Source organism: Haemorhous mexicanus, chromosome 17, assembly GCF_027477595.1.
Source record: "Haemorhous mexicanus isolate bHaeMex1 chromosome 17, bHaeMex1.pri, whole genome shotgun sequence".
Taxonomy (NCBI): domain Eukaryota; kingdom Metazoa; phylum Chordata; class Aves; order Passeriformes; family Fringillidae; genus Haemorhous; species Haemorhous mexicanus.
In genome coordinates, this window is record NC_082357.1 from 15,658,778 (window position 1) to 15,686,059 (window position 27,282).

The 27,282-nt window shown below is 58.0% G+C and overlaps 1 protein-coding gene across 1 annotated transcript; it reads left to right on the forward strand.

The window, feature by feature from the left end:
• Window positions 1–130: 130 nt before the first annotated feature.
• RAB26 (RAB26, member RAS oncogene family) lies at window positions 131–27,060 on the forward strand. Its single transcript, XM_059861876.1, has 9 exons — window positions 131–358; window positions 2,832–2,942; window positions 21,544–21,585; window positions 22,202–22,268; window positions 23,133–23,185; window positions 23,885–23,950; window positions 24,103–24,159; window positions 24,405–24,481; window positions 24,932–27,060. Exons 1-9 carry the CDS (start codon window positions 131–133, stop codon window positions 25,032–25,034), a joined length of 804 nt encoding a protein of 267 aa, XP_059717859.1. The 3' UTR covers window positions 25,035–27,060.
• The last annotated feature ends 222 nt before the right edge of the window (window positions 27,061–27,282 follow it).

Sequence of the window (27,282 nt, forward strand, 5' to 3'; positions counted from 1 at the left end):
ACCACGCCCCCTCCCGCCCTCCGCGCCGTTCCATTGGCGGAGCGGCGGCGCGGGGCGGGGCCGGGCGGGGCGGCGGCGGCGGCTCCCGCGCCCCCCCAGCGCCCGGCGCGGCCGCGGCGCCGGCCCCGGGATGTCGCGCAAGAAGGCGGCTCGCAGCAAGGGCGGCGGTGCCGCGCCCTCCGCCGCGCTGCCTCCCGCCGCGCAGGGCACCGGCCGCGCCGCCGCCGCCCCCCGGGGCAGCTCCGCCGCCGCCGCCGCCGCCGCCGCCGCCCCCGAGCTGCCCCGCAACGGCGGCGCGGCGGCGGCCGGGCGGCCCTCGCTGAGCAGCAGCGGGGAGTTCTACGACCTCGCCTTCAAGGTGCGGGACCGGAGAGGGCAGCGGAGAGGGCTGCGCGAGTGCGGGGTCAGGCGGGTGCCGGGGGTAGCGTCGCCGAAGTTCCCGGGGGCCAGGACCGGGCGGGCATCCCTGCATCCCTTCGTCCCTGCATCCCTTCATCTCTTCATCCCTTCATCTCTTCATCCCTTCATCTCTTCATCCCTGCATCCCTTCATCCCTGCTTGCCTGGATCCCTGCTTCCCTCTCTGCCAGCCCTCATCCCGCCCCTCCGCAGCCGCCCGCTCGGGGTCTCGCTCGGCGGGGGCTGCGCCCGCAGAGCCCCCGGAGCGGGGCTGGGGCTACTTGAGCAAGTGACGGCCAAAGGCTGCTCCCGGGAGTTGCTGTAAGCCCCTGGATCCTGTGAGCCTACAGGAAAGCGGGGTCTGAGCAGGGTGATGGCACCCCTCGAGGGGCACCGAATGTGCTCCGGCTGCTGCTGAGATGTCCCCAGCCTGCGGGGCTCAGGTGGCTTCTCCTCGCTGCTCAGACCCTGGCCAGCGAGTCACAGCGCAAATGTATCTGCTTCCTCCCCACTTCATCCTGCGACCTGATGCAAGCCCAGCTTGAAGCTCATTTGATGATTTGGGGGCTCACACAGCGATTTTGGGGCTCATTTAGTGATTTCAGCACGGCTCGGTGAAACTCTTGCGTGTTTGTGAGACGGATCTCAGTGCCGAGCCCGGGACATCGAGCCTGGAGAGGATGGATTTGCTGGGGCAGGTCCTGCCTGGTGTGTGGTGGGGAGAGCTTGGTGCCTGTGGTGTTGTGATGTGGCCGTCGTGGTGTTCAGGTTTGGGGTGTGGGGTAGGAAGTGTTCAGGTTTGGGGTGTGGGGTAGGAAGTGTTCAGGTTTGGGGTTTGGGGTTGAAGAGGGACGTTCCAGAAATGTGCTTGGTTGCTTTGATAGGTGGTTGGACCTGATACAGCTGCATTAATGGTTCAACAGCTTCCCTAAAATGGAGCCACCTCTGTGTTTGCACTGGTCCTTGGCTCCTGGAGCTCACCTCTGCCTGCCCAGGCTGGGGCTTTGCCTAGGGATGGTCCCCATGGCACGAGGGTGAGCCAAATGTGTCTCAGAGAAGCCCAAACACACCGGGTAGAGAAAGCATCTGCTAATGGTCAGGCTGGTTTTGACCCAGTGGCAGACAGAAATTGCTTTGTGTCCAGTAAAATCCTGGTTTATCAAAGTTTCTCCTTCCCTTCCCCTCTCCTGAGGCTCCCAGTCTGTGCCTGATCAGTGGCCACGTCCTGGGCACAGGGCTGGCTCCTGGCCCTGGGAGTTCTCCATGCCTGGGTGAGGCTTTGGTGCTGCTGAGTGGGGAGAAGCTGCTGTTGAGGGTCACCTATTCCAAAAAGATCTCTGGAAAATTTAAAAAAAATCAAGATTTTGTAATAAAATTACTTTTTTCCCCCTTCCCTTGGCTTCACAGTGGTACTCCTGTGGGCTCTGGCTGCCCTCATCCCACTGTGCCAGGGCTCGGTGCCTGGTGCTCCTGTGGGACACCAGTGTGGGGCTCTGCTGGGGGTGTGGGGCACCGTGGGCAGATCCTGCCCTCCTTGGCAGTGCCAAAACGAGCTGCACCTGCAGCTGGGGCTGCTACTGCCTCTCAGGGCTGGGCTGCAGAGGGCTGGTGGCATTTGCCACTTCTGGCAGCTCCTGGGAGGGTTCGGTGTGACCCAGGGCAGTCCCTGACATAAAGCCATTTAGATCCTGTCACGGGTTAATGGCTCGTGGAAGGCTGATGGCTGAGAGAAGGAGCCTGGCAGGCAGGTGTGGAAGGAGCTGGCACAGCCCCACTCCCTGTCCCGGATTTCTCGGTGTCATCCCGCCAAGGGGAGCAGGGTCAGTGCCCTGGGGGGCAGCAGGGCTGCTGGTGTGGGCAGAGGTTTTGGGCAGCTGCATTTGAGAGCCTCAGCTCTGCCGTGGTTGCTTTGTGGCAGGGAGCTGCCTGCCCTGTCTGTGCCCAGGGCAGCTGCTGGGTGGGGAAACTGAGGCAGGTGGCCCAGGAGCTGCTCCCTTGGCATCCATGGAGGACTGGGAGGGTGGCTGTGGGCGTGTGTGGGTCCCACTGAAGGCGAGGGCAGACTGCACCCCTGGAGCTGGCACTCGTGGCTGGGGACCCCCACGAGCAGTGTCACCCTCCTGGAAAGCCCCTACACGTGGTAGGCTGTTGTGTGGGGACAACACGGACAGCTCGTGTCACTCTTGGTTTTCACGAAGGACCTGTTAAGTGCCTGTCAGGGAAAGGTGTCTCCACTTTGGTGACATGGTGCAGGGCCTGAACAATCCCACTGTGGGTCTTCCCCACCCTCCCCAGGCTCCGAGGACATCGCTCTTGGATGTGCTTCTTCCCCCAGGCGCCCACTGCTGCCATGGAGCAGGGTGATGGCTGCAGGGGGCTGCCTTCCCAAACCTGGAGCCTGACTCCCCTCCCTGCCTCCCTCCCTCCCTGCAGGTGATGCTGGTGGGGGACTCGGGGGTTGGCAAGACCTGCCTGCTGGTGCGCTTCAAGGACGGCGCCTTCCTGGCCGGCAGCTTCATCTCCACGGTGGGAATCGACTTCAGGGTGAGTGCCTGGGCCAAGGCCCTGCTGGGCTCTGGCAGGTGAGTGATGGGGTTTGCAGAGGGGTAACTAAGCATTGCTCCGAGCACTCGAACCTCTGCAGCCGTGTCAGCTCCAGCAGCAGCAGCAGCAGCAGCAGCATCTTTGTTCCGGCTTTGCACAGGGATGGGGCAGCCTGTCCTCTGCTCAGGATCCTGGGGATAATTCCTGTAACAACTGAGGCCTGACATCTGCCCATGAAAATATTTCCCTAAGGCAGTTCCAGTGGTTTTTAAGAGTTGTGCGTTTTTTTTTTCTTGAAACAGCAAAACCAACACGGATAGAAACCAGAATGCCCTGGGAGACTCTCCTGAGCACAGCTTTGGGGTGCTGCTGTGGGGCTGGGATGTGCCGAGGGATCTCTGAGGTCTCTGCTTGGCTGGGAGCAATGGGAGCATCCTGATGCCAGGAGAGTCACGGGGGCAGTGGCTGGAGCTGTGCAGCTCCAGCGAGGACAGTGGGAATTGCTCCACACAGGTGGGCTGGGGGAAGAAAGGGGATCACATCACACCCTGCAGTGCCCCAGTGTGCCCAGGGCATCCTTTGCCAGGCAGGAACATCTGAGCATGGACTTGTAACCTTCCCTTGGCCGGGTTTCCCTGTCAGTCCCGTGCTGGGGGGCTGCCTGGGGTCTCTGTGGTTCCCTCAGGCCCTGTCCAAGGGGATCCCCACCCGTGGGGTGGGACAGCAGAGCCACAGGAATGGTGACTTTGCAGAGGTGGCACCAAAGAGCCTTCCCAGCAGCTGTGCAGGGCACGAGGCAGGTTTGGCACCCAAGAGCAGCCAGCAGCATGCCTGGCTTGCCAGGATCAGCTGCTCCCTGTCCCTCAGCAGTCCCCCAACCATCTGCTCCCTCCGAAGTGGGAGCTTGTCACCTCCCGGGCTGCCTGGGCAGTGCTGCTGTCCCTGCCCTGCTCCTGGCTGTGCTGTCTCTCTGCGATGGATTTGGCTCCATCTGGGGGCTCTGGTGGCTGCTGTGAAGAGCTCCTGGTGATGCCACACACCAGCACTGTGTCTTCCCAACTGCCTTTTCCCAGCAGGATCTCGGCTCTTGACTTTTCTTGGAGGATTTCTGGGAGATGAGTGTCTCCTGTAACCTGCTGCTTGGCTGGGGTGTGAGTAATAATGGTAATAAAGGGTGAAGGGCAGCTGGGAAAGCCCTGAGCAAGGAAGGGGGTGTCCATGCCCGGCGAGGCTGGGGGCTGCTGCAGGTGAAATGGGTAAATTGGGGTCTGTAATTGTATACAGAGGTAATTACACAGTGTTCAGGTGTTCTTCAAATAAAAGCATTTTATTACTGATTGGAGTGATTGATACAGAGGGCAGCCATAAAACCCTGTGACTTATTGATTAGAGTGCTGAAATGACTGTTACTGAGAAGCAATCAAATTAGAGTTAATTTACTTCTCTAATAGAGCTGCTAGAGCTCCATGTCTCTGAAATGGGCAGATTATACAGTGGGGGAGATCATGTGCATGCCCTAAAACTCATTATTATCATCCTTGCAAGGCATTCATAATTTTGGGGGGACGTGGAAATGGTTTTTTGATGTGCCTCTGCATTCCCACCAGGATAATCCTGTTTGGTAATTGTCCCTCTCGCCGTGATGCCGATGACGCTCTGGGGTGGCAACACTGGTGGCTTCTGCTGGTTTTAATTTGTGCCTTTTGAATCACGGAACTGTCACATCACAGCTCCTTCTCCCTGCAGCCCCGGAGGCTGGCAGGGGGTTTGCTGGCTGAAGCAGCCACCAGGAAGGCATCACTGGGGTTCTCTGTGTTCTCCTGGCCTGCTGTGAAGGGTGCTGGGCGAGCACAGGGGGGTTGTTCTGGGCCTTTGGCAGGGTTGGTGGCACTCTGCCAGCCTGGCTGGCACCAGGGGCTGCAGGGAGCTCCCCAAGGCCAGCTCCTGTGGCAGCTGCCCTCCTGTGCACGCCCGGCCTTGCTCGGGACCTGCCAGCTCCTGGGGCCATCCTGGCTCAGGACACCTCGGGCACGGAGCTGCCCGGCTCCACGTGCTGTCCTGGGCACCATCCCCACTCTTCCTGGTGCCATCTCTCCCTGCCATGGCTCTGGGGGCAGCCCCCAGGCCAGCCCAGCTTCCTCCTGTCCCAGCCCATCCTCTGGTCCCAGTGGGCTCCAGGATCTTTGCTCCTGTTCAAGGATGGCAAACCCTCAGATGCACCCAGAGCTGATGGCTTCCACAGGCCAGAGAGAATGGAAATGAATAGAAATCCATTTCAAATTAATCTGGCATTACTATTCCTAATGGCCCCTGAGGTTTGTTCCCTCCCACTGTTTTATGTGAGGGAGAACCTCCTGCCACGTGTTTGTTTATTATCATCTCTTAAACAAAGAAGGATGTTGATCTGAATGTGTTTGGAAAACAAACCACTGATGCTGGGGAAATAAAGATGATTGTAATATTAGAAAAGGCATCAAAATGGCACCTGTTGGCTTCGAGCTTTGGAGGTGCTGGGTCCTCAGCGCTCCATCCCAGGAAAATGTGGTTTGCTGGGGGAGCACCTTTAGCTCCTGGGGGTGATTCCAGCCTTCCCAGTTCAGCTGGGACAGGGCCAGGTGTCCCCAGGCTGAGGGTTTGGCTGGCTGGGGTGCAGCAATGGGTGGCTGCCATGGAGGCAGAGCCCTGGGCGAGGGGTCCTGCTCCTGGCAGAGCTTTGGCTGAGCAGAAACCTCTGCCTGAGCTCCTGAGCTGTCCCCCCAGGCTGGGGGACAAACCCCTCTCTGCCTCCAGCATCTGGATCACAGGTGTCACCTTCAAGGTGTCACTGCTAGATAATGAGGGGATTAATTACTGCCCTCCATGAGCTGTGCCATGGCACGAGGGGAGTCCTGGCAGGTGCCTCTGCCTGGGGGTCTCTCCCCACAGATCCCCACTGGGGAGGGCAGAGCAGCTCTGGGCAGGCTGAGGGTGCTTTCCTGGCTTCACACGTTCGGGTTCCAGGGAGAAGGGGCTCCTGGAAAAGAGCAGGTTTGGTGCTCAGGGCTGTGAATCCCGATTTTCTCAGTGCCACGGCAGGAGCTGCCTCTTCTTGTAATTTTGGCAACGCTTCAGAAACCTCGACAGAAACTCAAGCTGTGCAGCCGGGGGGACTTGTGTCCTGTCGTGACAGCTGAGTGATGGGAGTCTCGCCAAAGTGAGGAGCCAAAGGGCCACGTGAACCCCCTGTGTCCCTGTCCCCGGTGACACCTGGCCTCTGTGGGGCTGCCCAGCCCCGTCCTCACAGCCCTGAGCTTTGCAGGCTTGGGCAAGGGAGGATTTTTGTACTAATTGGACCTGAAAGGAGAAGAACATAAAAGAAAAAAATTAAGGATGAGGCTTTTCTCCCTGGGAAGAGGTGCTAATGAGCTCCTTTGCATTAGCAGGGGTGATGGTTCCTGTGTCAATCGGGGGATGAAACCACTGGGAAGCTTTTTGGTGGAGCTCAGAGCGGGCTGGCTCCTCTCGGTGTTGTCCCAGGTGTGCGGCGGTGTCACTGCTCTGCTGCTGCCCCGAGGACAGGGAGCAAAGCAGCATCGTCCTGGCACCTGGCTCAGGAGGAGCAGGAGGAGCCAGGCACAGCTCCAGGCTGCCAGGGCAGGCAGTGGCACTGGGGACATTTCCTTTGAAGGCTCAGCTTTGATGTGCACAGGTTCACAGGGCTGGGGGCTTCAGCTGCTGCCCAGCCCCCTCGGGAGGCTCCGTGCTCTGCCCCAGCCTTGGCTGTGCCGTGGTTAATGTGGGACGTGCTGTAAATAAAACCTGTCCCCGGCGGCCCTGAGCTCTAAGGACTCCTGATTACACCCAGCCCTGCAGCTCAGGGCTGGAATCAGCAGTCTGTAAGGTGGTTTTGGTTTTTTTTTTTTTTACATGGGAGGCTCGTGGCATCTCTGATTGTTTTTTGTTGTGTTTGTGTGTGCCCCTTCCACGGGCTGCCCCTGGCTCCTGCAGCGAGCTGAGCTTTGCAGGAGGATGGGAACCTTTGCTCCAGCCCTGCCGAGGAGCAGTGACCACGGTTTGGATTCACCCAGACTGCTCCTGGGGGTGCCTGTGCTGCGAGAGGGCTGTGGGTGCCCTGAGCATCTCCTGCTCCCCAGCAGGTGCCACCCCCCTGCCCACTCCCCTGCCCACCCCCTGCCCACCCCCCTGCCCTCACAGCCTTTGCCTGGTGCCTCCCTTTGAAGGGCTGGAGCAACCTGGAGCCTCCTGAAAGCCAGGGCTGGCTTTTATCTCAGCAGTTGGCACAGAGCATTAGCAGGGCTCATTTTCTGATGGATCAATCTGGAAAAAGTGGGAGGGGAGCTGCTTAGGCCAGAAGAAAGAAATGGAAATAAATTAATTTCAGTGTCTTTCTGTGCAAAATTAGCCCTGGATGTTAGAGGGAAGGAACTGGGCAGTGTTTAGTCTCTCCTTTGCTGTGTGGGTCAGGATGGGGTTTGCTGCAGGGAGTGGGTTTAGGTTGGTCTCCAGGGCTGGAGCTCTGGAGGGAAGTGGCCTTTTCCTGGGAGAAACATCTTGGTGCTGCCAAGTTGCTTGGACCAAATTTCCCTTCATGGGGCCATGCCAGTGGCAGCAGAGGTGCAACCAGGATGGGGAAGGTGGGGCAGGAGCAGGCAGGGGATGCCTGTGCTCCCACCTTGAGTATGCCCATGGCAAATGCTTGGAACTGGATGACCTTTAAGGTCCCTTCCAACCCAAACCATTCCATGTTTCTGTGTGTTTCCAGCAGCTCTTTGTCTGAAAATCAGTTTGCTCTGCAGCTCCCATTGCTGGATGAATTTTAATAGCAGCCAGTAGCTGATTTCATATTTTTGCATTTCTCACTGTATGGAGAGCGGGGCTCAACTTGCCCAGAGCAGATTTCCATCCCTGCAAGTGCTCAAGGACAAGTTGGATGGGGTTTGGAGCAGCCTGGTCTGCTGGAAGGTGTCCCTGCCCTCAGCAGGGGGTTGGACCTGGATGCTCTTTGAGATCCCTTCCAACCCAAACCATTCCAGGAGTCTCTGAGGGTCCCTGCCCTGCTTCCCCCTCTCCCTGGTTCCAGGGCATGGACAGGGTGCTGCCACCGGTGCTTGGGGAGCAGCTGTGCCCAAACCCAGCACGGGGAGGCAGATCCTGGCAGTGTTGCCCGGGGAGGGCAGCACTGCTCAGCTGGCATTGTGCCCCTCGTGCCCGTGTGTGGCCCTGAGGGTGCTGCTCCCCCACAGCTGCTGCTGGTGCCCCTTCCCCGCTCCCAGGACGGGCTCTCGGGGCAGTAAATACCCATTTTCCCTGGGAAGCCAAGCCCTGCTTTTCTTGCAGGGCTGCTGCTGCCTGGCAGAGGGACACTCAGAGCTCTGCAGTCGGTGCCTGTCATTTGCATGCAGGGGCTCAGTTGCCAAGAGATGCTGCTGGTGCCCGTGGCTGCTCGCCGCTCCCGGGCTTTATCCACCCTCCTGGGCCTCTAGCTCTTGGAAAATAAACCCCCAGCTCTGCAGCACAGCAGGAAGATGCAGAGCCCCGTGTGCAGGCGGTGATCCCAGTGGACAAGGGACTCCATTCCTGCCGTGGGGAAGGCACAGAAAGGAGATGAATGTCTTCAAAGCAAAGAAGTGCTTGAGCAGCTGGAGTGGCAGGCAGCTCCAGAGCCTGCTTAAGAAAACTCTTAACCAGCTTAATTCTCTTTGCAGGATGGTGGGAAGGTGCCTTCTCCACCTCCTCGGTGTCAGAAATACCACCCAGCCTAGTTTGGATGTGGAATTTTTTATCCATTCCAGCTCTGGGGATGTGGGGCTTGCAAGATGCTTCTGGAAGGGCACCAGTGTCTCCAGGCTCCTGCAGCCCTGCTGGTGCTGGGTGGCTTCCTGGTGCCTGTTGATGGCTGGTGTCCCCGTGGGTCTGTCCTGGCCTGGGCTGGCTGGAAGAGTGGATTTCATTAGCTCAGGGCAAGAGCAGAGGGCCTGGGCTGCTCAGGAGCTGCAGTGCCAGGACACAGGCAAGGAAAACACAAACTTGGGAGCTGCTGGTGCAAGGAGGGAGCTTGAAAAGGTGCTCAGCATAACCTGCCTCTGTATCCTCCTGGTCAGAGCTGTGTGGGAGCCCAAACCCCTACAGAGGATGGGAACCATGGGGAGCTCAGCTGGGAGTGCAATCCCCAGCACAGTGTGTCTGGGGGGGTGGGTCAGATCCCTGTGACGAGCAGGGGAGCAGGAGCTCGGGCTGGGGAGGGCTGTGGGCACACGGCTGGGCTGTGCTGGCTCCTGGCTGGCTGCTGCCAGGTGGGAAATTGGCTCTGGAGAGGCCAATTTGGGCACTGGAGCATCCAGTGCCATGGATCCGAGCCGGGCTGGATCCGCTCCCGGTGCCAGGCCCTGAGAGGGAGCCTTCTATACTCAGTGAAACATTTAAATGGGGCCAGAGGAAGCCTAAATGCTTTCAATATTTAATGGAATACATTTGGCTTAATTTCACTTTCATCTTTTATTTGTGATAAAATATTGAACTCAGCTGTGCAGAACTGGCTTGTTCTTTGAAAGCAGAGGGAAGGCGCCCAGGAGGGGAGGCACAGGTGGGGTTTGGGTGTCTCTGACCCCCCCTCTGCCCCTGGGATGGGCATTTGGGGCATCCCTGCCCTGTGGCTCTGCCTTGCTCAGCTCCTGTGGTCCCCTGAGCCCTTGCTGCCTCGTTTTGTTAATTAATTATTGCTCCCAGCAGGCTGTGGGTTATTCCCGGGGTGGATGTTGATGATCTCTGTGGGGAAGGGTGAGGTGCCAGTCCCGGGTTTGGCACAGCTGCAGTGGCAGGAGCTGACTCTGGCTGAGCTCACCAGCTGCTCTGTGTGTTGTTCTTCCCTGAAAAACACCTTTCCCTTTTCCCCTTTCCCCAAAGAGCCACTTCCCTGAGACCTGAGCCACGGGGTCAGTCCCTTCCGTGGGCTCTGCTGGACCCTGGGATGGTGGCACTGAGCATCACCGTGCCCAAAGGCAGAGCAGTAACTGAATGTGCCAAAAAGCCTGGAACAATGAGCAGCAGCAGGGCACCCTCCTTGGGAAAAACCTGAGAAAAAAACTGGGAAAAACTGGGAAAAACTGGGAAAAACTGGGAAAAAACTGGGGAAAAAAACTGGGAAAAACTGGGAAAAAAAACCTGGGAAAAAACTGGGAAAAACTGGGAAAAAAACCCTGGGAAAAACTGGGGAAAAAACTGGGAAAAACTGGGAAAAACTGGGAAAACCCAGCCCAATTCAGGCAGGTCAGAGCTGTCTTAGGGGTGGAGGGAGCTGCAGTGTGGTGTCCCTGTCCTTGGATGGTGATGGGGCACACTCAGTTCCTATGGCAATGGGGATTGAGGGCTTTACCTGCAGAGCCTTTGCAAGCAAAATATTTTGTCATTGTCACCAAGGGCAGAGCTGGCACTGCCCGTGCAGCCCCTGGCTCCATCCCGGGGTGCTGGGGCTGCCCTGGCTCAGGGTCTCAGAGGAGCTCTGGAGCTCACAGGGCTTTGTTTGTCTACCAGGGACACAGAGCATTTCAATCGTGGCTCAGCACCGAGTCATTGCCCTGAGGCACTGGTGAATCTCTCGGAAGCAGCAGCCAATAATTCATCTTTATGCCTCCACTGGGAAAAAGTGTTTCTCCCTGATCACAGCTAAGGAGTTGGGAGCTCGTGGTGCTTCAGCTTTAAAGGGTGATGTCCATTGCCGTGGGCTGTGGCTGTCCCAGGGTGAGGAGGAGTTTAATGGGTGCTTTGGGGGTCTCAGTGATGACTCTGAGCCTGAGGAAGGTGGTGGTGTGGCAGGGCTGAGTCAGTCCTACTGCAGGAGGTCAGCAGGCAGGAAGGCTCGTCTTCCAGGGGCCACAAAACCATCAGCACATCTCTGAGGATGTGGCTGGACCTGGTGTGAACACCTGCACAGGTTTTGTTCCATTTTGTGTGGGGATTTTCCATGTGATTTATGGAAAGGAGGGGAGAGGTGTGAGCCGTGCCCAGCTGCTCGGGTCAGATGCCACGGAGCCATGGCACCACGGAGCCATGGTACCCACAGAGCCATGGCACCCACAGAGCCATGGCACCCACGGAGCCATGGTACCCACGGAGCCATGGCACCACGGAGCCATGGCACCCACGGAGCCATGGTACCCACTGAGCCATGGCACCACGGAGCCATGGCACCACGGAGCCATGGTACCCATGGAGCCATGGTACCCACGGAGCCATGGTACCCACAGAGCCATGGTACCCACGGAGCCTTGGCACCCACTGAGCCATGGCACCCACAGAGCCATGGCACCCACGGAGCCATGGTACCCACGGAGCCATGGCACCCACGGAGCCATGGCACCACAGAGCCATGGCACCCACAGAGCCATGGTACCCACGGAGCCATGGCACCACGGAGCCATGGTACCCACAGAGCCATGGCACCCACAGAGCCATGGTACCCACGGAGCCATGGCACCCACGGAGCCATGGTACCCACGGAGCCATGGTACCCAAGGAACCATAGTACCCACCGAGCCATGGCACCCACGGAGCCATGGCACCATGGAGCCATGGCACCCACCGAGCCATGGCACCCACAGAGCCATAGCACCCACGGAGCCATGGTACCACGGAGCCATGGTACCCACCGAGCCATAGTACCCACGGAGCCATGGCACCCACGGAGCCATGGTACCCACGGAGCCATGGCACCCACGGAGCCATGGTACCCACGGAGCCATGGCACCACGGAGCCATGGTACCCACGGAGCCATGGCACCCACGGAGCCATGGTACCCACGGAGCCATGGTACCACGGAGCCATGGTACCCACCGAGCCATAGTACCCACGGAGCCATGGCACCCACGGAGCCATGGTACCCACGGAGCCATGGCACCCACGGAGCCATGGTACCCACGGAGCCATGGCACCCACGGAGCCATGGTACCCACGGAGCCATGGTACCACGGAGCCATGGTACCCACCGAGCCATAGTACCCACGGAGCCATGGCACCCACGGAGCCATGGCACCACCGAGCCATGGCACCCACAGAGCCATGGTACCCACGGAGCCATGGCACCACGGAGCCATGGCACCCACAGAGCCATGGCACCCACGGAGCCATGGTACCCACGGAGCCATGGCACCATGGAGCCATGGCACCCACGGAGCCATGGTACCCACGGAGCCATGGCACCCACGGAGCCATGGCACCATGGAGCCATGGTACCCACGGAGCCATGGCACCACGGAGTCATGGCACCCACAGAGCCATGGCACCCACGGAGCCATGGTACCCACGGAGCCATGGTACCAAGGAGCCATGGCACCACGGAGCCATGGCACCCACGGAGCCAGCCCCCGTGCCATCTGCCCGTGTCTCGGGACGTTTTCCTGCCGCCTGCCAAGGCTCGATGTTCCCAGGCTCGGTGACACACTGGGGAAATGGAGGCTTTGGCTTTTCCAGCTTTGCCTGCGCAGCATCACCACGGCAACGACGCCGGCAAGGCTGTGTGCCATCAGCGCTGTGACTGGGATGAGTGCCGGGCTGGGGGGAGCTGCGGCTCCTGCCCCTCGGGTGCCGGGGCTGCTGCTCCTCCTCGCCAGGACCGAGCCTGGACCGGCCCCAGTGCCTGGCACATCCCCCCAGGAGAGCTGGCTGTGGGTCCTGTGTTCCCAGCTCTGGAACAAATCCCTGTTCATGATCTTTTTCCCTCAAAAGACAAGTGCAGGAGGCTGCTGAAGGCAGCTCCAGCCTGTCTGGGGAGTGTAGACCCCACTGCTGAGGACTTTGCCCTGTGTTGGATGCTGAATTTGGTGGAGATTGCTGGATTTGCTTCTCGTGCCACTCACCAGCAGGCAGTCCCACCGGTGTCTCTGTGTCTCATCAGTTCATCTTTGTTCCCTGGAGCTGAGCACTCTGGGAGCTGTGGGGAAGCAGCTGAGCTGTGACCCCTGGGCTCTGCATCACCATTTTCCTCAGAGGAAGAGCTGGGGGATTGTTGCTGCTCCTGGTGCCAGTTTTTAGAGCTGAGCCTGGACTTGGCAGCCCCCACAGCCCAGCCCTGGTGAAGGGCTGTGCCAGGCTGGTGGGATGTGAGCCCCCCGTGCCCTGCTCCCTGCACCTGCCCATGGCAGCAGTGTGGCAGGGGTGCCCTCCCTGCCCAGAGCACTGTTCAGTCAGTGCTGAGGAGCTGGGCTTGGACAGGGGGTCCTGCTCTGGGGGCTGCTCCCCAGACCCCTTTGCATCAGGGTGACACGTCCAGGTGGCCTCTGGCGAGGCTGGGGCTCAGCGAGTGGCTCTGGGGCTCAGCCTGACTTCCTCCAAGCCATTCATGAGCTGCACTCAGCAATGTGCATGAATTAATGGGAGAAGTGCTCAACAGTGCCCAAAATAACTTTGTTCCCAAGCAAGCGTTAATGCCTGGCAGATGTGATGTGTTTTTCCCTCCTGAGTAGCACACGTGAGGTCAGAGTGTTCCTGACAGCCGGCGGTGCTGGGGGAGCAGCGGGGGCACAGCAGCTCTGGGAGGGCTCATTCTCCAGGGATCGGCCCCACAGCCCAGGGCAGAGCTGGGAATCCTCTCCTGAGGGCCTGGCTGCTCCAGCTGGAGCTCTTGGCTGAGGCTGGGCTCCCCAAACCTGCAACAACAACAAAAAAAATCAATGTGATCACGTGTGGGTTTTGGTTCAGTTTTGTCTGTAAAAGGGTTGGCAGTGTCCTGGAACAGCTTCCCAGGAGCGTGGTCTGCACTGCTGCCCAGACCTCCAGCACCCACAGTGAAGGATCTGGGGTGCTTTGCCTCCCTGGGGTGATTGCCCAGCACGGTCCTGGCTTGCAGCTCTGCTCCAGAGCCCCACATGGGGAGAGCCAATGTGGAGTTGGATTGGCCAGACTGGTCTGACTGACTGGGGTGGTTTTGGTATGGAAGGGATGTGCTGAGTGTGCTGCAATTCCTCAGCACCTCTGCATCTCCCGGGCCTTTCAGTGGTGCCCAAACCTGGGGAAGAGCCTGCTCCAGTAGAGCAGAAAATGGGAGAGCTGGGACTGCTGCCAGGGGGAAGGAAAAGCTTTGCAAAGATCAAAGCTTTGAGTGCACGGTGCCTGCTCCTGTGCTGTGGCTTCTGCCTCGTGCCACCTGTGGGGCACCTGAGTGGCCACCCTGGCACTGGCACAGGAGTGATGGGCAGGGCTCTGCCTGCTCAGCCCCTGTGTCCCCAGCTCTGTCTCCCTGTCCCCAGCTCTGTCCCCATGTCCCCAGCTCTGTCCCCGTGTCCCCAGTTCAGCCCCCTGTCCCCAGCTCTGTCCCCGTGTCCCCAGCTCTGTCCCCGTGTCCCCAGCTCTGTCCCCAGCTCTGTCCCCCTGTCCCCAGCTCTGTTCCCCTGTCCCCAGCTCTGTCCCCAGCTCTGTTCCCCTGTCCCCAGCTCTGTCCCCAGCTCTGTCCCCATGTCCCCAGCTCTGTCCCCAGCTCAGCCCCGTGTCCCCAGCTCTGTCCCCAGCTCTGTCCCCCTGTCCCCAGCTCAGCCCCGTGTCCCCAGCTCTGTCCCCCTGTCCCCAGCTCTGTCCAAGGGCCATTTCAGGACTGTCCTTGCACAAGGGGCAGGTGGCCAGGCAGCACCACGGTGGCATTGTGAGGCCCCTGTGGTTGGTGAGGAGGAGGTGAAACCTCAGAGAGCTCCTCTGGACTCGGGGGAGCAGGCGCAGGGTGAGGAGGGTCCTGCCCTGCCCAGGGGGCTGGGACCTGCTGCATTTCAGCCCTGCTGCCTCTGCAGGGTGCAGGGAGGGGCTGTGGTACCAGGGAGCCCTGGGACCTGCTGGGTGCCAGTCCTGGAGGCTGACTGCACTCCTGCAGCCGTCAGGAAATCTCAGCCCAGCTCTTCAGTCACTCTCTTCTCCCTGAATCCTTCGAAGCACCTGGGCTCAGGTTTGCTGCACAGCAGTTTTTGGGAGCTGTCTGCCTTGGCTGTGGCTGAAGGATGGGAGTGTTTGGGATAAAAAGCTGCAGATTCCTTTGTCAGGTCTTTGGGGATTTCATTTTCTTCAGGGATGAGAAGTGCTCTTTAATAATGCTGTTTGCAGTGCTGTCTGCAGACGCTGCTGTGTTGCTGCTGGGTGCTGACAGAATGTTTGCTGCTGGATGTTCAGCCCTGATTTTCCTTTAATTGGATTGTGGAGTCTTCTCAGAAACTTCAGGCAAGTTTTCAGCCCAGGGCTGGCTGCAGTCACTGAGGCAAATCCTGGAATCGTTTAGGTTGGAAAAGACCTTTAAGGTCAGACAAGTGCTGCTAGGCTTTATTTCTCCCCAGATAAATGACTCCCTGCCTAACAGGACCTGATGAGCCATTTTTCATCTCTGTGGCACTGACGGGGCCGTGTTTGCTACAGATGAGGAATGATAGAGCAATAAATGCTCCGTGGAGATCCCTGTGCAGCTTTGCAGCATGCCATGGCCTTGATGAGGAAAATTAAGATAGATATGTCGAGTGCCACATTTCTGATTCCCAGTGCTGGCACAGATCTGCGTGAGCCATCTCTGCCCCCTTTGTTTCCAAGGCTTCCTGGTTTAGAAGTAAGCAGAGATATTTTTAAAAATATCCCTTTTTTTATAAAGTATGGGAACAGGAGATGGAAGGGGTGAGTAATGCAGGCCAGGGTGGTGGGGGAGCTGTGCAGACCATCCCGGGGTGGGGAGATCCCATCCCGTGTGTTGGAGCTGCAGGGAGGGGCTGCTGCCTTCCTGCTTGCTGCTGCTTTGTGGTGGCTCTGGTCTCCAGGATGGTTGTAGCAAATCCTACCCTGAGGAATTTCGGGGCTGGGTTTCTCTGGCTGCCTGTGGGTTGGGGCTCAGGCTCACCCCCACTCTCAAAGCCTCACACAGCCCCATCTCCGTCCTGCTGGGATGAGCCTGAGCAGCCCCGCTGGGCTTGAGAGCACCAAGTCTCATCTGCCTGAGCCTCCCCCAAGGAACCTTCCCGTGGATCATCCCAGGACTTTGCTGCTCCCGTGGACAGCCAGGCTGGGAGGGAGCAGAGCCCCCACCCAGGACTGCGACTGCTGCGGGCGATGCCGAGGAGCAGAGCAGGGCTGAATTTAAAATGTGTGATCCTAAGCAGATCCTCTTACCTCTAATCTGTCCCTAAGACAGGATTCTCTTCTTGCCAGAAAACCCTTTTATTTGCAGACTGATGTGACTAGAAGATGATAAGTCAGTAATTCTTCAGTGTATCTGCTCGAACAAGGGCCTGGGCTCTTATCTGGGCAGGGCTGGCAGCCAGGGAGATGTTAATTGGGATTTAATGTTCTGACCAGGCTCTGGACAGAGCTGGTGCTGCTGACATCCCTCGCTGGCTGCTGGGGGGACCCAGCTGGACACCAGGCCTGGGGGGCATTTATGTAGGGCCAGGCTGGACGTGGCAGAGGGGACAGGATGGGGTGACCCCTCCAAGGGGCTGTGGGGTGGCTCTGGCAGCAGAGCAGGCTGGAGGTGCTGTGTGCTGCGAGGGGCCGTGGTGTTAATCTGCATTTCCCAGGTTCTGCGAGGAGCAGAGCAGGAGCTGAGCAGCCAGAGCACGCTGTGGGCTCTGAAAGGATCTTGGCAGCAGCTGCAGGCAGGAGTGTGCGAGGCCTGGGGAGGAAAACATCCCAAGGCAGAAGTTTCTATTTTTAGCTGCACAGTGCAAATGCACAGAGCTGCTGAGGAACTCATCACCTGCCCCGCGAGATGGATGGCTGGGATTTTTCTCTGAATAGAAGATCTGTGGCAGAGGCAGAGGGAATCGTGCTGGGGTGTCCTGACCACTGGTGAGTGTCTCTGGTGGTGGCACAGCTGAGGAGGAGGAAGAGGATCATTGAATGAGATCCCAGTGCCTGGGACATCCTCCAGCCCCACTGGAGCAGGACCATGTCCAGCCCTGCCTGCAGCCACATCCCTGCCCTGCTCTCCCCATCCCCAGAGGCTTTCTCAGGTTCCAGCACAGAGTCAGGCTGTGCCCTCCCCTCTCCTGCAGGGATGTGCTCCTGGCAGGGTTTTCCCAGGCTGGAGTGGTGGGCTGGCTGTGTTCTCCATGGCTGGGCTGGGCTGGATCAGGCACTTCTGGAGTTTTTGGAGCTCTGGAGGGGCAGAGTGGGGCTGCTCCTGGATCCTGGCCTTGGCAGTGGGCCGGGATGTCCCTGAGCCAGGGGCTGTGCCCAGAGAGATGCTGAGCCACCAGGAGCAGTGCCCTGGCTGCATATGGCTGGGAAAACCAACCTCAGGGTTTTAATGAGCAAATTTAATGCAGTGTCCTGCTGTTTTGGGCAGATTTCCATATCGATCCTTGATCTATTTTTGCAGCCGCCGTTGGAGGTGGTTATTTGTGTGTCTGCTACATCACAGCTCATCCCATTTCCTCCTGGCACAGGAGTGTTTGTGCTCACAGGGGCTCCCTGGGCTTTGCCAGGTGGGAATTTGGCTCCTGCTCTGGCCTTGGTGTGGGGCTGGGGTGCTCCAGCATCCCTTCAGCCAGCCCTGCCCTGCAGGTGTCTCCTGGCTGCCTGCAATAAAGGATAACCCAATCTATCCCTGGCTCCTGGGTGGCCTGGCCCGGTGACACCACAACCTAATGACATTTCTGGGTGGCTGTGCTGTCAGCCCCACAGCTCATTACTGGCACTAATTAACTCTGTGCTGCCCCAGCGCCCACTTTGATCTATAGTCACTAATGCCATTTGTCCCCATCTTGACAGGAATTTGCCCCTCCTCAGCTGCAGGAGATGCCTCCAAGGCCCAAAAATGACATTTGAGGGTCTTCTTTTCCATGGTAAAAGTGGACCCCCCGTGCAGGGGGGTGCTTGGGTGGGCACTCCTGGGCAGCACCACTGGAGCCAGCACCAGTCACAGGCTCCAGGGAGCCAGGGTGGGGGTCCCTGCTCAGGGAATGGTGCCACTGAGCAGCTTCCCATTTGTCCAGTTAATTGTGAGCCAAATTGATCCATGTATCCAATTTAACTTTAAAGGCTTTAATTAATGAGTTCATGTGTGTAAGTGCTGGGAGAGGCCGGGCTGTTGATGATGCTGCTCCGGGGGCTGCAGCTTTGGTGCCATGGGCTCAGGCACCTGGGGACCTGCCCGTTGCTCCTGGGGGGATTCATGGGCACTGTGGGGACCCTGTGATCCGGGCTGTGGCATTTGCCCATCCTGGGGGCACTGTGGGGACCCTGGGATGCGGGCTGTGGCATTTGCCCATCCTGGGGGCACCGTGGGGACCCTGGGATCCGGGCTGTGGCATTTGCCCATCCTAGGGGCACTGTGGGGACCCTGGGATCCGGGCTGTGGCATTTGCCCATCCTGCAGCTGCTCTGGGGGCAGGGTGGGCTGGCAGTGCTGGCTCTGTGTGGGAGCACCGTCTGTGGTTTCACCCCATCACCTTCCCCTCCCTCCCTTCTGCTGCTCTGGGCACTCGTGGCTGTGGGATCGTGCCAGGGCTGCAGCCAGCGGGGCCTCGGTTGTGATAATGCTGCTCTTAATTGAGGACCATCTGCACTTGGTAATTTAATTTTTCCTGCATCTGCCAGGTTCCAACTTTGTTTATCTGATGTCCTGACGATTGTTTAACTTGGGAGCATCGTGTTTGTCCACCCTGGGCACTGCAGGCATTCCACTGCAGCCCCTGCTAGATGAGATTTCGATAACCTTTGCACTGCCCCAGGAAAAAGGACACAAAAACTGAAATTGTGAAGGGCGACAGCAGAGCTGAGGTGCAGGGATGGTTTTGCTGCCCGAATTGTGGCAGGAGGCTGCTGGGAGCATTACCTCTGCTCTAACAAATGGGGAGATGAGCAAGGAGCCCTGAGCAGCACAGCCCCTCCCTCAGCAGCAGGGCTGGCAGCACGTTTCACATCTCAGTGCCTTGACACACGACATCTTTTGTCTTTGGATGCTTATTAGGAGCTCAGCCCCCAGCTGTGCCTTGGAAGGGCTGACAGGAGGGAATTGAGGCATCTCCTTAAAAAAAAAGAAAAAAAAATTGGAAGTTGGAAAGTCACTTAGCTGTGGTGTGGGGGGGACTCGGGCATCTGGTTCATCTGAACATCTTGGACACTTCCAGGGATGGGGCAGCCACAGCTGCTCTGGGCAAACTTCTTTGGGATGCAGGCAGGGATGCCAGCTCGAGTGTTGCTCTGGCTCTCTCTGGCTGTGTCTCCTGCCTGCAGGAGCACTTGTACAGCCTCTCACCCTGGAACCCTGCCCTCTTCCACACCCAATCCTCAGAAAATCAATTTTTTTCCCCAGGCTGGTCCAGCAGCACCTGGATCCGTGTGCAGACTTTAATTAGGTCGTAGCATTTACCTCCCTAAAATATAGGTCAGCTGTAATTAGTGTGACTCCTGTTGCTGCTGGCTCCGTGTTAATTAACTCCTGAAGAGGAGGCCAGTGCATGTGGGGCACCTCTGGAGCTTCAGCCTTTTTGGCTGCTCACCAGGTGCTTCAAGGTGGCTTTGGCCTGGATGATGCATGCTCAGGGCTGGGGCCATGGTCTCTGTCCTGCCCTGGTGTTCTGTCAGCTTTGGAGCACAGCCACACTGGGGACATGGCCACGTCCCTGGGCACAGCCACACACTCTGCTCCGAGCTGGAGGTGCTCAGAGTGTGGCCATGGGACAGGGCACCTTTTGCTGCTGCTTTTAACGTGACACACGTTGTGTCCTTGTCCCTTGTCACCATCCATCACGCCAAGTGTCCTCAACCCCTCGTGCCAGGAGCTGGGGCTGATGGTGAAACACAGAGCCTTTGCCTTCCTCTGCAGTCCCTGGCATGAGCCCTGGCATGAGCCCTGGCAGGTGCTATTGGCAGCTGGATGCCAGCAGCTGGGAATGCTGTTTGGAATGGCACTGCAGGATGAGCCTGTGGGATGTCTTGGAGAGCAAGGTGAGCTCAGAGAGTGGATCTCCTGCAGAGCATAAACCTGTCCTGTCTCACCTGTGGCTCGGGTTAGGACAGGGCTGTTCCCCAGCCTCTGGGATGAGTTGGAGGTGCAGCTCAGTGCCATTTGCTGTGGCTGTGGCTCTGTCCTGGGGATGGCTCTGTCCCTGCTCACCTGGGAGCCCTGGGCAGAGGCACCAAGGTCTGGAGAGCACTTTGTGGCAGTGGGAACGCTGGGTTTTAGTCACTTCAAGCCTTCAGGAGCCCTGTGTCACATCCTGGCAGAGGCTCAGCTCCACCTGTGGGGAGCCCTAAACCCACGGCCGGCTCCCCGAGCCCCAGCTTTTCCCCGAGTACTTGCCTGCTCCCCCACCCCAGTCCCTGGTGCCTATTTTTGCAGCTCCTGGGCTGTGAATCACTTCTCTCCCCCGGCTCAGTCGCTGCCTTTGAAGGTATTTATAACCCTCGGCCGTCTCCCTGCGCCTGCCTGAGCAGACGGAGGATTCAGCGCTCCGGCTCCCTCCTGCCCTCTCCTCCTCACCAGATCCTCGTGTAGATGTGCAGGAGATGAGATGCTCCCTCTGCCCTCCTTAAAACTATCAATGAAGAGCCTCGCCAGCACCTGAAGGGGTGTGGGATGTGCAGGGATAGATCTTGGCATGGATCCCTGGGGGTTTGGTGGCACTGGAGTGGCTGGTGGCGTGTCCAGTGCCAGGGTGGGTCTGAGCCAGCAGAGCCCAGCTGGGGTCAGGGCAGCCTTGGCCATCCCATGCCATGTGACATGGGAGATGGGAGCACCCCAAACCTGCTCCAGAGCTATTGGAGGAAATGGGATTTAAATGATCAGCAGAGCAGCCACCAGCTGCCTCGTCCCACTGGTGTGCTGTTCCCTGGCCGTGTTTCCAGCACGTCCCACTGATTACTGTGCTAATTTCTATGGATCTGGCAAGCAAATTAATCTCTTCTCTGGTGCTTCCCCTGGGACCCCTGGTCTGTAGGCTTGCATTCCTTTAATGTTTGGAGAGGCTGTTGCAGATGGCTGGGATGGTGGTTCCTCTGGGACACGGTCAGGATCCATCTCCTGCCCTCCCTGTCTGGCACAGCCACCCTGAGGGGCACTGAGGGGCTCCCACACAGCTCCCAGCTCTGCCAGGGCACCCTTCCACACAAAATATCCTGTTGGCTTTGGGGAAAACCCATTGTGGAGGGACACTTCCCCCTCTCCTCCTCGGTTCCACCTTTCCTAAAACCAAGCAAAACAGGGGGAAGAAACATACTAAGAGAGAAACCAGGAGAAGAGCAGGTCCAAGAGGCAGGAGCAGGAATTGTTTTTAATTTGCTGGCTGCATGTGAAGTGGTTGTCTCTGTCTTTTGAAGGCTATTAAGGTGGGATGCTGGTGCTCATTAATTTATGGCCAGAGGTCTCCAGCCTGAGCTGGGTGTGGCATTGCCAGGGTTTAGGTACCCAAATAGATGCAACTTTTGCTGATACAGGGAGAGATCCTCTGGCTGGGATATGGTGAAAATGGCTCTGCAGGTGCTGGGACCAATGGATGGGAGTTTAAGAAGCAGGAGAGGGGATCAGCCCTGGGATTCCCCCAGGGTTTGGGGAAAACACTGACTGGGATGGGGGCTGGCTGTGTCTTCCTTGGCGTCGTGCAGCTGCACTCACCCCTCACCACCTTTTCCATTCTCTTTCAGAACAAGGTGCTGACAGTGGATGGAGTGAAGGTGAAGCTGCAGGTATGTCCCCATGTCCCTGGAAGCATCTCCCTTGCTGACCTGAGTGTTCCGAGATGGCCAAAGCCCCTTTGAGGACAAAGCAGAGGAGCACCCCCAAAATGGGGCCCCACCTCTGTCCTTTGTGCTCGTATCTCCTGCCCTGGGACAGCCTTACAGACCCTTCTGGCTGCACTGTCCCCTTGGCAGGAGGCTGCACAGGGCTGGGGACTGTTCTGGCCATAGTGATCCCCATCCCAACCCTTCAGCCAGAGCTGCTCCAGCCCCCTTAGACCCGACAGTGTCTCCGAGCCCTTTGCCCACAGCTCGGTAACACAGATCCCCCAGGCAGCAGCGTGCACTCTGCAAACCTCCTGCTGCATTAAGGACTGATAAATCACATTAGCAGGTCCCCATGCATCCATCTGCTCCATGGATTTTCCAATTAATGGCCGTGTTGGGAGCCCTTGGCCACGTCGTGTTCCCACACCGAGGAGCGGGAAGGCGCTGCTGCCGCATTTATTGCTCTGGTCATTTTTCTTATTGATGTCCCCGGGAGCAAAAGCTGCACCATTCTGTTTGGGCTGGTTTGGGTGGGTTCTGCTCAGGTCTGATCCCTCTGCTCCTGTCTGCCTTCCAGATCTGGGACACGGCTGGGCAGGAGCGCTTCCGCAGCGTCACCCACGCCTACTACCGGGATGCCCACGGTAAGCACGGCAAGCACGGCCACCTCTGCTCCTGGGGAGCCCCTCCTGCAGCTCTCAGTAAGCACGGCCACCTCTGCTCCTGGGGAGCTGCTCCTGCAGCTCTCAGTAAGCACGGCCACCTCTGCTCCTGGGGAGCCCCTCCTGCAGCTCTCAGTAAGCACGGCCACCTCTGCTCCTGGGGAGCTGCTCCTGCAGCTCTCAGTAAGCACAGCCACCTCTGCTCCTGGGGAGCCCCTCCTGCAGCTCTCAGTAAGCACAGCCACCTCTGCTCCTGGGGAGCCCCTCCTGCAGCTCTCAGTAAGCACGGCCACCTCTGCTCCTGGGGAGCCCCTCCTGCAGCTCTCAGTAAGCACGGCCACCTCTGCTCCTGGGGAGCCCCTCCTGCAGCTCTCAGTAAGCACGGCCACCTCTGCTCCTGGGGAGCTGCTCCTGCAGCTCTCAGTAAGCACGGCCACCTCTGCTCCTGGGGAGCTGCTCCTGCAGCTCTCAGTAAGCAGGGCCACCTCTGCTCCTGGGGAGCCCCTCCTGCAGCTCTCAGTAAGCAGGGCCACCTCTGCTCCTGGGGAGCCCCTCCTGCAGCTCTCAGTAAGCACGGCCACCTCTGCTCCTGGGGAACCCTGACCTGCCACTGCAGGCCAGGTGAGCCAGGAATCACTGGAGTGTTTTCCATGGGAAGCAGCTGCCGTGGGAGGAGGCTCTGCAAACACCAGCAGCAGCATGAGGTGTTGCTGTGCTGGATTTCAGTGTGTTCTGTGTCTCACAGGGACCTCATGGCCCCAGCTGTGACCAGCCACAGGGGCTGTGTGCTCTGAGCCATGGGCTCGGTTTGGCACAGGCACTAACGGGCTGTCCCTCTCTCCACAGCCCTGCTCCTGCTCTACGATGTCACCAACAAAGCATCCTTTGACAACATCCAGGTACAGCAGCAGCCCCAGCTCCTCCTGCTGTCCCCCACGCGTGACTGGCTGGGTTGTGGCTGTGGGTTCCTTCAGGAGCTGTGTGCTGCTGGTGGGAGCTGTGGGCACTTGCAGCAGGGCTCTGGTTACTGCTGAGCACCTGCAAGGACAGGCAGGGGACAGGCAGAGAAGTTGTTCCCTTTCACAGCACATAAAGGGTGATGGATTCATTGCTCCAGCACTGGAGACAGCAGGCAGCTGCTCACACCACGGGTCAGGGATTACAGGGAATTAGAGCAGGTTTGATTGGATTAGGCTGGATTAGAGGGCAGGGAAGCCGCCCCATGGCTCAGGGAGGCAGGTTCAGGTGCCTGCTGGGAGCAGTGTGCTCGGCACGGGGGCAGCACATGCAGGACACAGGCATGGGGCACATCCCGGGGGCAGAAGGCTGATGTTACCCTGGGAAATCTGATGTTATCCTGGGAAATGGGGATCTGGTAGCAGCCAAAGTGGGCTGCTGGGCTTGCTTGGCCAAGTGGGTCCTCCAGGGTACCCCCTTGTTGACAGGGATCATCCGTGGAACATCCCTGGCATTCCCTGGGATGGCAGCATTGCCTGCTGAGGGTGTCCTTGGCAGGACTGGGGCAGCTCCCCTTCACTCCCATTCCCCTCCTCCTCCTGAGCCATTGCCAACCCCTGTCTTTGGCTGTGTCCCTCCAGGCTTGGCTGACAGAGATCCATGAATACGCACAGCAGGATGTGGTCCTCATGTTACTGGGAAACAAGGTGAGCCTGCCCCAGGGCTTTGCCAGAGCCTCCTCTTCCTCCCACGCTGGAGCCACGGGCAGGGGAACCTGGCTGGGCATGAGGGGACAGGGAGGTACATGCTGGTGACCTTCCAAATCACCACAAATTGCTCTTTGCCATTCCTCTTGCAGGTGGATTCAGCCCAGGACAGAGTGGTGAAAAGGGAAGATGGAGAGAAGCTTGCCAAGGTACGTGAGGTACCTGAGGATGTCCCTGAGGATGTGCACAGGAAATGGTCACCTGGACACCAGTCTGACCCAAAATACACCTGGGAACACTTGGCTCTTTTCCCTTGTCATGCTCTCCCCTTTCTCCTCATCTGTTCTTCCTTTAAGGTTCTACTAACACCTCTTTTGTCCCCAAAAATTGCTCCCTGAGAGCCCTGGGAACACCCTTGGTGGCACTCCTGGCAGGGCTGTCTCTCATCCCACAGGAGTACGGAGTGCCCTTCATGGAGACCAGCGCCAAGAGCGGCCTCAACGTGGAATTAGCATTCACAGCCATTGCCAAGTAAGTGAGCAGAGCAGTGGCCTTGTCCTCCAAAGGAGCTTTAGCAGTCTGCAAGCCATGCTGAGATCAACTGAGCTGGGCAAGGCAGCTTGGAATCTTGGGATGGTTTGGGTTGGAAGGGACCTTAAATCCCATTCAGTTCCGTCCCCTGCCATGGCAGGGACACCTTCCACCATACCAGATTGCTCCAAGCCCTGTCAAGTCTGACTTTGGACACTGCCAGGGATCCAGGGACAGCCACAGCTTCTCTGGGCAACTTGTGCCAGGGCCTGCCCACCCTCACAGGGAAGAATTCCTTCCAAATATCCCATCTATCCCTGCCCTGTCAGGGAAAAGCCATTCCCTGTGTCCTGTCACTCCACACCCTTGTCCAAACTCTGGCTCCTTCAGACAAAATCCTCTCCCTGCCAGAAGCAGCAGTGTAAGAGCAGCATCTCTCCCCTTTCCCAGGGAGCTGAAGCACAGGTCCATGAAGCTGCCCAACGAGCCCAAATTCAAGCTCCACGACTACGTGAAGAAGGAAGTGCGAGGCTCGGGCTGCTGCAGGTCCTAACATGTGTTTGTACAGAGACTCAGGCCCGTGGGCAGTGTGTGCATGTCTGTCTGTCGTGTCTGTGTCTGCCCCCAAGGCCAGCTGAGACCAGGGCACAGGAGCAGCAGGAAAAGCTCTCTCGGATTCTGCAGCCCCGTCGCATCCATCGGCTCCAGCTCCCCTCGCCAGCATTCCTGCCCAGCTCACAGGTGGGAGGAGGGTGTTTGGGAAAGGGCTGGGGTCTCCTTCTGTGCCTGCTCTGTGAGGCTGCTGGAACCTTTGTGAGAGCCAGGGTGTGATGCAGGGGAACCAACACCTTCTCCCCACCGAGAAGGAAAAAAAGTCCTGATTTTTTTCTGGGTAGGAGAACGCCCTGAATTCCCTTTTCTTTCCCTGTGTACCTGGAATTCAGCTGAGAGCCCTGGCCTGGGGCGTGCAGGAAGGATGTGTTTGAAGGCAGCCATGCTTGTAGGTGCTTTCTCCTGTCTGTCCATCCCTGTGAGGTGGGACATGTTTCCACAGTGAGGGATTCTCCGGCTCCCTGTGAAGGCAGAGCTTGGCTGTCCGAGTGAGCTCCTGCACACCTGGCTGTGTACAGAGATTTCTGAATGTTCATCCCTTTGGGAAAGGCTTCGCTTCTCCTCCTTCCACCATTTCTAGTACTTTGAGAAGAAACCTAATGTATTGCAGCTTATTCTAAATACCTTCCTCTAAGTGTGATGGTGTTTTCAGACTGCAACAACGCTTTGATATCTTCAAAGTTCTCTTGGGCAGCTCTTTCTTTTCACCGCAGAGAGCTGGGGGGAAGCTGCAGGCAGTGGTTTTACAGGCTGCAGACTCCTGCCAGCTCTCTTCAAGGGCCTCCTCACCCCTTTGGTCTGTGTCAGGCTTTTGGCTGGTTTTTTGTCAAGCTGCACTTCTCAGTACAAATTTGAATCTGGATGAAGTGTTTGGCCTTTGGCAATTTTTCCCTTTGAAAACTCCACGCACACATCAGCAGGTGCCTGCTGTGCTGAGCCTTGGTGGCTCCTCCAAACAGAACAGAATAACCCATCCTTAGCCCTCCAGCCAGCACCAACCCCCCCAGCTGCTGACTCAGATACCCCTGCCCCTCATTTTTCCTGGGATTTTGCCTCCAGCACTGCCTTCCTGATGGGCACAAGGAGCCTCTGCAGCTCCCACATGCTCCGAGCTCCACTCCTCAGGGAGTGGCAGCAACACGAACAGCTACAGCTTCATAGGGTGAAAAAAGATCTTAAAATGAACCAGCTTTTTCCCCTAAACAGCACTTTAGGGGAGAGACAAGTCTTAAAATTGTCGATTTAAATTTTAAAACCACCTGTGGAAAACCCATTCGTGCAGGAACGTTTGCATTCCTGGCAAACCCTGCTGCCAGTCCTGCAGGAGCAGCCAGGTGAGCTCTGTCATGGGGGGGCTGTCAGGGCCCTCTCACCCCAGCAATTTGGTTTTGGGTGGGGCAGGACAAGCCTGGCAGCTCCACGGCTGTTTCCTCATCCTGCCCTTGGAGCAGCAGCAGCCCCATCCTGAGGTGACAAGGAGTCTCCCTAAAGGATTAAGATTCCTAATGTCAGGTTGCTACCTTCCCTCTCCCTCAGACTGGCATCTGTCTGGGTTACAAAGCTGACAGCTGCTCATTTCTTGCTCAGTGTTGGTCTAAAACCAAGTAAAACCCCCTTAAAATGAGGAAGACTTAAATGTTTCCCTTTGAGCACTCCTGTGGGGAACAGACTCCTCACAGCCCTGGTTGTGGTTTAGGTCTAAACTTGGAGCAGGCTCAGCCCCTCTCCCAGTCAGCAGTTCCCAGTGTGGGACTGGTTTCCCAGTGCTCCTCACGGCCCTTTGGGGTTTTCCACGGGCCTTTGCTGCCACCACGCGGAACTGCTCAGCGCAGCGTTAATTATTCCAGTTAATTGCTCAGAGCACCCAGCCATGTGCGAGGACTCGGCCTCACCTGCAACATCCCATTTCTGCTGGCTCTTGTTTACAGCTTTCGGTTCATTCCTGTTAATAAAATTTTTTAATAACCTCCATGGCTACAGCGGCGTTTTGATTGTCTAAACACAGAGCACTGTAAAGTCATTTAAACATCTCAGCCTTGAAACCATCTGGATCCACACAGCAGAACCAGGGTATGACATAGTTTAAACTGGATATTGGGGTTTCTCCCCCAAAAGGGCTGTCCAGCCCTGGCACAGCTGCCAGGGCAGTGCTGTAGTTCCCATCCAACCAAAGTGACTCCAAGATTCCA